Source organism: Scomber scombrus, chromosome 4 (genome assembly GCF_963691925.1).
Source record: "Scomber scombrus chromosome 4, fScoSco1.1, whole genome shotgun sequence".
Classification (NCBI taxonomy): Eukaryota; Metazoa; Chordata; class Actinopteri; order Scombriformes; family Scombridae; genus Scomber; species Scomber scombrus.
Window position 1 is genome coordinate 8,111,282 of NC_084973.1, and position 13,694 is coordinate 8,124,975.

Here is a 13,694-nt window from a genome sequence, read left to right on the forward strand (position 1 = left end):
TGATGACATTGCATGTTTTGGAATAGTATATTTATAGTGTTTTAAGCATAATGTTTAGTGTGTAAAAATGTCTGCCATCTGTACTTCATTTTACTGTTTTATGCAGTGGATTAAAGTGGGTTGATTGAGAATAACTCACCATATCTCCTTTTGCCATAAATGATGCCAGCAATCAAAGCTGAATACCTGGCAGTCTGTAATGGGAAAGAGAATACAAGTTAAAGGACAGTCATACAATCTCTTATTAGCCTATCAAATTTCGGCACAGGTCTAGAAGTATCTAGAAGTACAAATGACAAAGGGGACTTGCAATTTAAGTAAATTGTACCACTCACTCTGGAGGCTTCATCAATTCTACATTAACAGAAATGTAAAAATAAATAAATAAAATAAAGCAGGAATCCCAGTAGACTTGAATATAATAGTTGTAGACATTAATCATTTGCATTGCTTCCCACTATGTTGCTTCACCCGTTGAACTATTTAAAAATGACACATTGAACAGTTGTATTAAGAGCGTTTCCAGAGTGGTTAGGACCCACTTTTCAGTTCAGCACAAACAGAATCCACTAAAAAGCAGAGTTACATTAAAATATATACTTAAAGTTCCACTCCATTCAAAAATGTATTTGATTTCTTGTTTCTGCAGTTGGATGTTTGAGCTTCACTGTGATACAAGATAAACAGTGTGTGCAGAGTTTGACACTTGGAGGCTGTTTTTACACTCATCTGTTGAAAGTGAAAACTTTCTCTGTGCTCATTAAAAATCTGATTTTAAGGGGCGTACCTGCTAGCAGGATTTGTGACATCATAAATAGTTTGGAAGCAAACTGACACAAGTGTGATGTAACTTGAAGCCTCCAGTGCACACACACTGAGAATGGATTTGACAGTGAAGCAGAAGACATCTTATGTCTGGCAGACACATGTTAAACTTGAAATGTTAAACTCTTGAGGAAGGAACAATATTTCCATATATAAGGAATTTTAAAAGAGGAATAAGGAGGAGATGTCCTTTAAAGAATTTTAACGAGACAATTGTTTGTGGAAAAACTAATTATTATACAGAGTACAGTATTCTGTATACATGTTAAAACATGTCGGCGATCTTTTAAAAAAACAGCCTTTAGTTTCCAGCCTCTCATTACTCTAAAGGAACATTAGCAACAAACTGTTTCCAAAACATGGATTAAATAAATAAATAAATATATACAGTACCAGTCAAAAGTTTGGACACACTTTCCCATTGACATCAATGAAAAAGTGTGTCTAAACTTTTGACTGGTACTGTGTGTACCTTTTGACTGATACTGTGTGTACCAGACCACACACACATATACATACATACACATAATAAACTGTAGGCGAAGTTAGTTTAGCCGTGATAAAGGATGAAGTATTATCTCTAAAATATACTAAATGTGGTGTATATCTATCATTTCTAGTGACAGTCTATTTATAACAATGGAAACATATTTAATGCTATTAAATGAGCCATTGGTAAGTGTGTTGTTCCGTCAATGCATGTTGTAGTGCATAAATATACTGAAATGTTACATAAAGAACATTTAACTTAGTTTTCATTTTACTCTTTTCGTGCAAAGTTACTGAGTGTCACCTAACGTTAGCTAGCATGCGTAGTAGCTAATGGTCAGCAGCTTAGCGTGCTCTGTGTGGCTGACACACTGAAATATAGAAGTATGCAGGGCTCACTTTACAGTAAAACACCAAAAACTTGTTTAGAGTCATGTCCTGCAACACGAACCTTAATCAAAGGCGACACTGCAATTGGAGGAGCCATCGTTTAACCGCAGGATAACAGCTAGCAACAGAGGTCACTTTACCACCGAGGAGGAGTGTAGGAGAGGAGACTTCTTCTTCTCTGAAGCTTTTCTGCAGATGACATGCTCACTGCTGACTCACTGCCACCTCCTACAGGCTGCACCATTCATGCAAGTTCATGTAGTCAACTGAAAAGCTCATACTTCAAAGATCCACACATGTTGTAAGATATATATAAGATAATCTACTTTTACAGTTTTTTTCTGTCTGATATGTTTTTCCATCCATCCATTTCTTTACTGCTTATTTTCTATAGGATCCTGAGGGCTGGAGCCAATCTCAGGTGACATTAGGTGAGAGGCAGGGTATACCATGGACAGGTCGTCAGTCAGTCATAGACCTCACATATAGTGAAACAACCATTCCCGCTCACATTTACACTTATGGGCAATTTAGAGTCACAAATTAACCTAATATGTATGATTTTGGTCTGTGGGAGTACCCACAAAGAACCCAAACAGGCACAAGGAGAATTATGCAAACTCCACACAGAAGGGGCCCAGCTGGTGACCAGAACTCTCTTGCTGTGAGGAGACAGTGCTAACTACTTCACCACTGTGCCATTTTTTCCAGAGAAAAGTAATATTATCTTGCTAAATACTTTAAAATGACATCTATTTCTTCTCCTCATTAAAAGTTCCAGTATCTATAATATGTAAATAAATATATTTCATCTCAAAAGTTAAACTGCTGGACACAAGTGATGTCAAGTGATGAAAAATCAATTCTCAGTTTATGTGCACTGGAGGCTCCAAGTTTCCACATCATTTGGGTAAACTGAATATTGGACCAACTATTTGTGATGTCATGAATCATGTTTGTAAGCCCACCTTTAAAATCAGATTTTCAGTGAGCTCAGAGACATTTTATGCACAGTGAAGCTTAAACTTTAGGAACCAGAAGAAAAACATATTTTTGAGTGGAGGCGGGCTTTAATTTTAGGTTGGAGAGTTTATTATTTGTCATTTCTTCCTGACTCTTTGTTCCTTGATCTAACTGAGGTCTGTGCTAGTTAGAATCAATGGCCCCAACCATGGCTCTGTAATATGAGTAGCCTAACTGTGCTGTGTATTGATAAAGCCATGGTGCTGTCCGTGGTGCTGAAGTAGCAGACGGGTTTAAGATTTTTCTGTTTTTTCGGTATCGTCCTTCTGTCAGTTTTGTCAAAATACTATAAATACTCAACTCTATAATATATTGTGGCCTATATAGTCTGTAGGGCAGTGTCATATTCATCATGGAAATGACAATCTAGCAACATGTAGTTGCAAAGAACAAGAGGATCATATATATACACTGCTGTCTGTAATATTCCTATAGTATTTCTATATCATTCAGTAACATCTGTGCTGCTGAGAATACATCCTCAGACCAAGCCACCTCTGTAACAGAATATTTTAGGGAAGACATGACTACAGATATTGTTTTTTTTATAGATATTTGGTATAACCTAGAGTGGAGCAGGTAATGTGAAATTAACCTGCGCTGACAACATTGCATTCATCTGCTACAGTTATGTAATTGACATCAAGCAAAAAAGGTAAAGTTTATACTGTCAAAACAATGGTGTGCTTTGAAAAATAAGAATAATTAAAATGCTTAAAGTCCACATCCAGTTAAAGAATAGGCCAGCGCAAAATATGTATCAAAATTGTAATCACAATCATAATGTCAAGAATTATGCTAGGCATGATAATCATGCAGTCCTAAGGTCCTTAGGCTTAAAGTTAACCATAAGCTTAACCCTCCCACTGGGTCATTACCCCTGTTAAAAATTAACAAATCACTTATATATACTGTATATTTATCAAAATCAAATATATTATTCTTACCACAAATCCCAATCATGCCCATAACCTTTTCATATTCAATATGTATATTTATGTTATTTATCATAATAGCAAATAATATATTATAGCATAAATTAATAACATTTTTGCAACACACTCATAATAAACATATACAGTACATTGTATCGTATGATCAAATTTTCATATCATATAGTACTCCCATTTTTAAAAAAAATACATTATTGGATTTAAACGTTCACTGCATCCTGTCACAGCATGTTTCTCTACATCTAATCTCACTGCAGCCACTGTCTCTTTATTAAGTGAGTTTTTCCTCCAAGTCTAGACATAGCACTGGGTCCATATTTCCTAAAGGAGTCCTGTGGCATCTCCCCTTAGGCCTACATGTATACATCTATAATCCACTGACAAAACTGATGAATGCAAAGTTCCACTACAAACTACAATTTAGCTGTGTTTAGCAAAGTGGATTGTAAACCAATATAATAGCTGTGTCAAGTCTTACCTTAATGAAGAGGAATATTCCGTTTTGACACAAATATGTGGATATTTTTGTTGTGTTTTTGACCTACATTTTATTATGGCAACAGTTGTTCATGATATTTCATTCTCTCTTTTTTGGCATATATGGAGTTGGATATAATACCAGTGTATGAGCTCATCTGAGCTGTTATTGTTATGCATCTGCCACCAAGTGGCCAATTTGAAGCATTGCAATATTTACAGACATAATTTGCTTGAATCATTGTTGGTAGAATTGTATCTACCACCATGCTGAGTTAACATCACCAGCAGCTAGAAAATGCTAATTTTCCCCAATATCGTGTTGTTTTTCTGTGTTGTAGCATTAATAGTAAAATTAGTGAAGTAAAAATGGAGCTCCTTATTACACACTGGGGAAAAAATACTTTTTGCAATAGCGAAGTTCATCCAGAAGGGGTTAGTAGAGATGTATGAACCTGCACAAGACATTTCACATCAATTAAGAGACTATTACGAGCAGTAGAATGTTTATTGAAAACAGAGTATCAGAATGCGTTGTGTGATTTACTTGCATGCATGGCAAGCAATTACATACTGTGTAGGCAAAACTACTAAAGAATGTAAACACATGAAAAGCTGCAACTGTGTTTGAAGGTTTAGTACACTTTAAAAGCCCCCGTGTGAGCACGCGCGTTTAATACATTGCATCCGCAAATAGCAGATGCAATGTAGAAGCAAAGTAAAAGTCGTTGCTGAGATATAGGCTTATTTCTCGTTAGGCAGTCTCTGAAAAGTGAAGTATCCAAAATTTGATTTGTGTAGTAAATCAGCAAAAAACGTGAAGGTGCTCTGAGAATTGCAATTGAGATAGTAACAGCTTTCTAAACCAAAATAGCAACATTAAACCTCTTCAACCAAACACTGGGGAGATGATGCTACATTACACATTTTCATTGTGGGTATCAACAAATAAAATGCCATGGAAAATCAAAATGTCATATAAATCTTTTAGTAAATATAAAATAATGTATTCAGTTTTTAAAAAAAAATACAAATAAATTTATAGTTATAAAATGATCTTCCCACACTTAATAACTAATAACAATAAAACATATAGGTTTATTTTCCTTATATGCCAGTTTTTTGCAGCTGCACTGATACATCAAATGGCATTCATTTTTACATCTTTAATCATAAGCATCTTTGTAAACATTGGGATCTTCTGTTCTGTGGGTTTCCTTGTACACACTTGTACAGATAAGAGGACTTTGTAAAGATGGACTCAGCAGCAGGTCTAGCAAATGTCACTGAAAATGTCTGTTTATGGGTAATTGTTCTATATGACAATATTAGGAATAAACAACCTGTGGATGTCTTTGTTGTCCTCTTATTGAAAATCACCAGTAGTGTGAACATGGAGTGATTCTTTTTAATGCTCCATTTATTCAGTAATAGAAATATTGCTTCTGTATACAAAAGCAAATCTTTTATGAGATCAGTGCCTTATGTTTAATGTTCTCCCAAATTTAGTAAAGCCCATCACTGAACTGCAGTTTGTGTCACCACTAACAGGCCGTGGAAAGGTGTAGACAGTCATGGGTTTCTTATCAACTGCTCACATAGGATCTACCCCAGACCCCACCCAACTTTGTTCATAGAAACCCAGTGAGGGATCATGTCCTTTTCACTGCACTAAATGCCTGAACAAACGGTTTTACAGTCAAGCATTTTATTTCTTTGTATAAGGTTACGTAAGAATTCAGTGTGGATGAGAGTGGCTGTTTCCAAGACAGTTGTTGAACCTTGACAATGTCCTCTCGGAAAACCTCACTTTCCCTCGTTTCTGCAGGGAGGCTGTGTACTGATTGGACTTGAGTTTAGCGTAGTAGTCTGAGAACTTGTTGAAGAGGATGGAAATGGGCAGACCATTGAGGATGATTCCAAAGGCGATGCAGACGAAAGCAAACATACGACCCAGGATGGTCTCAGGGTAGACGTCTCCATAGCCGACTGTGGAGATGCTGACCTGCAGTGGTGATTGGAAAAACATGAATAACAAGCCTAACCAGAAGACACTTACAGTCAGCATCCTGCTTACAATGACCCTTGGAGTCTTTTGCTGATATTTTTGGCTGATACTTTTAATTATTAATTATATTTTTTGGTGCAGCAGAGTAGAGAGTGATGAAAGACGTGGAGAAATATAGATAATTAACATGTGACAAAAGGGTCTCCTTGTTAAATAGTTGCAGATATGCGGTATGTATCTTGGCTCCACCAGGAAAACTAATTGCATTCTTAACCCAGTTACACAAGTATACATACATAACTGAATACTAAATAAATAAGGTAAATAAAGATCAAATTATGGCTGCTGTCAGTGCAGACTTCATTTTGAATGTGATGTAACAATGTTTATGTTAGCCTTATCAGATATATCACAAGAGGAAATGGTCAAAGCTTCAGTATCTCTGGGATAATTTTGTCAGTTTTGTGTTCATGTTTGGTTTCAGACTTGACTTTAGAGAAATTATATACAATAGGATCTATATTTCCACTAAAACTATTCAATTGCTAAACTCCATTATTGCTTTTGTGTCCTATTACCATCTTGTTTTACATTAGGAGATGCAAGAAATGTATTTTCTTGACTGAGCCTGATTGTTCACCACATGCCTATTCAAATTCTAGCTAAATAATTTAAGCCTGTTATGGCAACATTATGTGACCAGTCACTATTGTACACAGTGTAGTAGTCATTGGCCTTGCTCAAGCCGTTCTACAACTATGCAAAGGTTGTTTTTTTTTGTTTGGTTGTTTTCGTTTTTTAAAGGGGGCAGTTTTTTCCAGCTTTGGTTTCCTGTTTCTTGTTTCTGCTGAACACAGTCTGACTGTGTTACACAGGTCTGCCTGGTCAGGGGTTGTGATCCAGCTCATAAGAACTCAACAAGAGTCCAGATCAGTGAGTAGTGCGCTCTATAACCATTACTATGATTACAAGGATTATCATTTCCTCCCCCTGGATTAGATGAAAGATTGTACTACTCGGTCAAAGAGGGAGGGGAATGATCTGTTAAAAGGGTTATTCATAGCAACAGGCAGACCCAGAGAATCAACAGCTCTTGTTATAAGCCAAAAAGTAGGTTATTCCACTCTGTTACTAACTATATGCCATGAATAAGTCAGTAAATATGCTCAAAACAGTTGAGGTTTGAAGCTTTTGTTCCTCTTATTGACATTTGTCAAACTAAAGAATGAGGGTGTACATTGGGCAGTAGAGTTGACTTCATTATGTTTTGTAAGCCAGGGAGTACTGGACTGTAATCTAATAACATTGCTTTGTTGACACACCATTGTAGGATAATGTAAGCATTAAAATAATTCAAGGACATGGCATTTCATTTTACTTACATTCATTCGTTGCTTTGGTTTGTTACAAAAGTAAGTGATTTGTTCAAGATTAATTTTAAGACTTCTGATTTGTTTAGTCCTGTCTCTTGGTCCTTTATACTGTTACAAAGTTGTACTTACAGCTGCCCACCACCATGCATGAGGAATGCTGGTGAAGTTTGTCTGTGGCATGTCATGCTCCACAGTGTAAACCATGGCGGAGAAACTGAAGATACCCATGGCGATGAAGAGGAAGAGGCAGCCCACTTGCTGGTAGCACTGACGCAGAGTGAAGCCGAATGCCCTCAGGCCTGTGGAGTGTCGTGCCAGTTTCAAGATACGAAAGATTCGCATCAGTCTCATGATCCGCAACACTTGTCCCAGCTTTCCCACCTGCCCCACCGCCTGCATGTCAGCCTCATGCTTCATGTAGTTTTCCTCATTGTCAAAGAACTCCAGGACCCCCTGGAGGAATTGAGGAAGGATGGCAATCAGGTCCACAGTGTTAAGCACGCTCCTGCTGAAGGATTTGATGTCAGGAGTGGACACCAGACGCAGCAGGTACTCCATGGCGAAGAAGGCGATGCATATGGACTCCACATATTCCCAGTATGTCTTGCCACTGAGGTGGCCTGAGGGAGTTCTGTACTGCATCTCTTCCACTGTGTTGAGAGTCATGGCCACCAGGGAGATCAGGACAAACAGACTGGAGGCCACCGCCATCAGCTTGGCTTGGACAGATGAAAACGGCTTCTCCATCAAGTTCCAAATAGCTCTACGCTTTTGGCCCAAGAACATGTCGTGGAAGAGTTCCTCATCCTCCTCAATCTCCACCTCAGCTTCCAGCTCCCTCTGGATCTTCAGCTGGTCGTTCAACTCGTCCTGCCTCTCCTCGAAGGAAATGCGGCAGCAGCGGTGGGTGTTCTTGATCCTCACGCCCCAGTAGTTGATCTCCTCCAGGAAGTTGCGGGGGCACAATTCGTCTTTGATCCACAGCACACCAGTCCTGTAGAAGTTGAAGATGCTGTGGAAGACATCGGGGTCCCTGTCAAAAAAGTACTCATTGTTGGTCACAGTGTAGTCATCGCACAGGTCCAGCTTCATGTTGTGGTCTGTGTAGGTGGCCAGTCGTCCTATTCTGGTCTTGGGGTACTTGGCAGCTGTCTTGTAGGCTATCTGATAGGGCTTTCCACCTACATTGATGTTGATCATATAGTTCTTCTTGCATGGAGAAATCGGCCTGGCGAAACTGTACGTATTACTGTCATCCTCTTCGTCTTCGTACTCGGCATAGATGTCGTAGATATCCCTGCTCAGATCCTGCATGGAGTTCCATGTCTTCACGCAGCTCTCCTTGGCTAATGGATAAGCAATCTCTGAGGGTCTTCGATTAATATCCGAGTCTGTGACTTTGTAGTTGGGAAAGAGACTTTGTCTCCTGTTCCACAAGTTGGCCAGCTTGCTGGTGCTCCCCATGGCAATCCTATACACTACACCGCAGACGGAGCGCTCAGACCTGCTAGCATTACAGCTTCCTTCACCTACGCCTGGAGGACATGAGCAGGCTGCCTCATGGCCCCATTAATGTTGCTGACTAAGAGGATCCGCGTGCTTACAGGACATCTAAATACCATTATCCCCTGCTGAGCTTCCTGGCTGAAATGACATTGGCTGTGTGGCATATCTCAACAAATGCCCATCATGAATTCACCACTTTTAAATAAGTTAAAAAGTTTACTGTATTGAAATACAGTATAGTGCTTACAGCTGATTTGGGAGATTTAAAAACAATTTATTTGCTAATCAGCATTGTTTTCCTCCCATTTTTTAATCATACATAGGCATTCTAGTATACATTAATCTTTTTGCAATCCCCACAGATTACCCAAAGGAAGTCATATTGGAAGGCTATGATTGGAAAATACCATTGCATGTAATGATACTTTAAGGTTACTTTTGTAAAACTACAACAATTTGTGACCATTTTTTGTCAATATATTACAAAATACTTGGCAATTTTTAATTTGAGCAAATTATCTTTATAGAATTGACTTTAACTTTTTTGTTGTTGGTTATTGTTTTGTGAAGCTTTAAGATACTGAAGGAGAACAAAGAAAGGCTGGTGGCCATAAAAGAGGATAAAGGCATTAAGCATTAGCCTACTTCCTGATTGGGAGGGGGTGCAAGATTGTTCAGACATGAAGTGAGTAAAGACCACAGACTCTAAGACATCATTTTTGTTTTTATATCAGACTTATTTATATGTATTAGTTATAAGTTTGTGACATGTGTAAGAAGTAATAGTGACTTAATTAGACATGATTTTTACTCAAAAAGACTTCAGGTATCTAACATAATGTTGCCTGACAATGAATCCTCTTACTGGATAACAGATTATTGTCCTGCTGATTAACAGTGCAGACTGACCAGAGGTGGCGTTCTGTGAGGCTACTGGCTGATGACATTATGAACTATATAGTATATTAATGTTTATTTACCTTCCTGTTGCCAAACACTGCTGACCAGTTAAAACAATTAAGGGTTTAAGTTGTTAAAGCAGCAGCATTTAAATAGAGCCACCAGACTTAAGCTAGTCTTGTTAGTCTAGTGTGTCATAAGAACATGAGATGAACTGGATTTGTCATTCAAACCACAGGTGAAGAGGCCAGAAGAAGAAGACGGAAATCTGAATATGAGACATTATCTGACATATGAAACATTTGTAAGGTTAATCGGCTACTAACTCATAGTAATAACTGACAGATGACATCACACTTTTAAAATGTAATGAAATGGGGTCCAAAGTTCAGGTAAAACAACACTAATGGGTAGGTGATTGAACTATACATCTTATTTAGAGTAACCATCCAGCATCCATTTTGTTTAGAATTTTTCCCTCCTGTATGGATCCAGTAATAGTCCAGAAAGGGGAACAATAATATCAAGCATACATGCATATCAACATTGCATTTCACAAAGATTAATCATCTGCTCTCAAGGTCTCCTTTTTCCTGTCATTCACTGTTGTCCACAAGATTTACGGATCAAATTTAGTAAAGTCCCTTCAAAGCTGCTTAGTAAAACAAGAATGTAGGTTATAATCCCTTGCGTAGGTTTATAAACCTCCTTGTCATATACATTATCTCTTATTTACAGCAGGAAAATCAAACACAAATTGTTCCACAACACTGAATGCGCTTGTTGAATCCGATTTTTGCTGCTTACACACATACAGTGACTACTCAAAATAGAGACACTGAATCTTTGTTTTTTTCTCTCCGTTTCCTCACTTCCACACTTAAAAAAAACAACCTTGTCAACATTTTTTGTATAGTTTATACACCATAAAGACCCATGTAAAAAAATACATTGAGGTAATACATTGACAAAAGTCCTGTCAGTCACCAATTTACCTAAGTGAAAAGTGCTCCGTTGACACCAGCTTGAGTCACAGTCCTGTAAAATACGGCACAATATAGGAAATTAAAAGAGATGATCCACTGATGTAACATTTACTTGATGAGTGACCTGGGCATCAGCACCAAGGGGTTTTTGAATAAATCTGAAGAACTGTGAGGTGAAAAGCAGAACATTTTTTTTACAAAGTTATTTCCTCCAATCTTTGCTTCTTTTCTTGTAAATTATTAATTAATTTTACTTAAGGACACTGTACTAGATTAAAGTAAAGACACATGTTATATTGTAAACAGCTAATTTTTCTTGTTAATGCCAACATTATTGATTGATTTAATTAATTTGGCCCTGCAGAGCCTTGAAATCTTACTTTATACCAGAGCCCTGAAACCTGCACACCTAAATATAATGCAACCATGATTCATGCGATTAATCAAACCTATGCTCTTCCTACTATGTTGTATGAAAAAGTCTGCTGTAAAAATAGTCTAATGCACAGCATCTGGAGCTCTGGTGGTGTTGGTGAGAGTCTTGTATGGCATCATTAATAATGTTATTAATTACACTGGTGCTTTTGCTGCTATGACATCTACAAGTTTTGGTTAGACATCCACAATTCTCTCTCTCAACTGCCAATTTCCATTCATATAATTCATTCTTGCAAATGGGAGGATGCAAAGTTTAAAATCCACAGAAATGTTAGTCAAGAAAAACATTACTTTATTCATTTCTTAACATGAAAGTTTATAAAAGAGAACATAAAAGTTTATTAAAGTAAAATAACATAAGTGAGAAATGAGGGATCATGTTCCTCTTTTTCATCACATTGATCTTTGTGGATTTGACAAAATGAAGACCACAATATGTTGAGGGTTAAATAAGGATTTGTATTTCTCCACAATATAAAATACAGATATGCAGTAGTGCTTATAGGTATTAGTGTTTCATGAAAGAGGGCGTAACGTGTATTAAACTTGAAATTTTACTCTAGATTTGAAATCAGGACCCTGCCCTTTACATGTATTTTCTTATTTTCTTATTATTTTGTTCTGTTCAAGATGCTTCTGGGCATCAATCTTTGGGCGGTGGGTGTCTAGCCACCAGCCAGTAACAATGCACAGGATGTTAGGTCGGGACCCATAGTGTAGCGACCAGATTACGTTGCTGTCTCTGTCTCTGTCTCTCTCCTCTGCTCTGCTCTCTGTCTCTGTTTTTGATGTATAAAGAGCTGCAGGTCTTTGTGTCTGCTTAACTGAGGACAGGGCTGAGCTGTACACAAACACAGAGCAGAGAGGCCACAGTGGACAGGACGAAGCTCTGCATTCACATTAAATCTGGCAATGCAACAGGTGTTACGTACATGTGTTATGACCTGGCTCAAGTGACCACAACAAAAATGGGAGACACACAATGGAGATTGGTTAACAAAAGATATATTTATTTAATTCAACTAAACCAAATTAAAGTTATGCCAAATTAGAGGAAATTATGGAGTGTGAACATCAGTGACATCAGTAATGTAAGCGATGGATGAGTGAAAATGGAAGTATGTGTGAGGGTGTTGTAAGGTGCGGAAATCAAAATAACTACAACCAAACAGCATAACTGCAAACCACGACTGAACCAAAGGCGAGACCTGGGAGAGAAAACAAAAGGGGAGAAGGTTAACAAAAGAGGTCTGAGCTGTCCCACAGCCTGCCCTGGAATGGAAAAGGAACCACATATATAGTACAGGGCACCGGGCCCAGTTACTGCAATCAACTAAATGTAATGCAGCCATGATTCATGTGATTAATCGCACCAGTGCTCTTCTTATTATGATATATGAAAAAGAAAGGCAGGGGAACCCTAAGTCTGTGGAAGAACCCTAAGTCTGTCGGGAACCCTAACCCTGCAGGAAAACCCTAAGTCTGTGGACACTTTACAGCAAAGACACCCTAAATCTGCAGGGGAACCCGAAGGCTGTGGGGTATTCTAAGGCTGCAGGGCAACCCTAATTCTGCGGAGGAACCCTAATTCCCTTATACCCTAATTCTGCACAGGAACTCTCATTCTGTGGGTAACCCCAAATTTGCAGGGTAACCCTGATTCTGCAGAAATCTTTATTAATCTGATTCATGACTTTGTTCTCACCAGTGCTTCATTCATCTGGAGTGACAGAAGAGGTGTTATTTTTGTTTTATAGATACTTATATCACGTATAACTGGTTTTAATACGTAGTGACACTGTTGCTGTTGTTGTAAGTTAAACTAAATAAATTAAAGTAAGATATGGCCATTTATTCTGGCTTAAGGCACAGGTTTCTTTAGATGTCTTTAATTATTGGGGACAAACCCAGGTGATGGACATTCTTATACTGTACTGTATATCTACAATTCTATATGTCTACACACACAAACCCGTGCTACTAAGTGAAGGAATCTGTCATAAAAAGGTTTTGTCATTTTTAATATCATAAATGCCATTTAACAGTCGAAAAGACTTATTTTGAAAATCCCCAGGCGGAAGTCATTTGGCGGCTAGCATCATCTGCTGAGAAAACGCTGTTTTTAAAGGGAAACCAAGGTTGTTGAGGTCCGTGGTGGGCTTAGCAGGTGGAAGGTAGGTGTAAACTCGTTTTTATGTACTGATTTCCCAAGTAGGGGCCGTGCTCTTGTCCACTACGTATCTCTTGTTAAGCAGTGTATCATTTAGGCGAGCGGAAATCAGGATGCGGGCAAGTGCCAAGTCAAGACAACTGGTAAAGTGTAAAG

At 38.1% G+C, this 13,694-nt stretch overlaps 2 protein-coding genes across 2 annotated transcripts in view; both read right to left on the reverse strand.

Moving 5' to 3' along the window:
• The window catches only part of rnf10 (ring finger protein 10), a 131,488-nt gene that overhangs the window by 36,624 nt on the left and 81,170 nt on the right, over positions 1–13,694 (reverse strand). The gene's annotated exons all lie outside the window — the stretch shown is intronic.
• LOC133978829 (potassium voltage-gated channel subfamily V member 2-like) lies at positions 5,896–9,002 on the reverse strand. The gene is made up of 2 exons (XM_062417165.1): positions 7,668–9,002; positions 5,896–6,162 (listed from the first exon to the last, which is right to left on the reverse strand). Exons 1-2 carry the CDS (start codon positions 9,000–9,002, stop codon positions 5,896–5,898), a joined length of 1,602 nt encoding a protein of 533 aa, XP_062273149.1.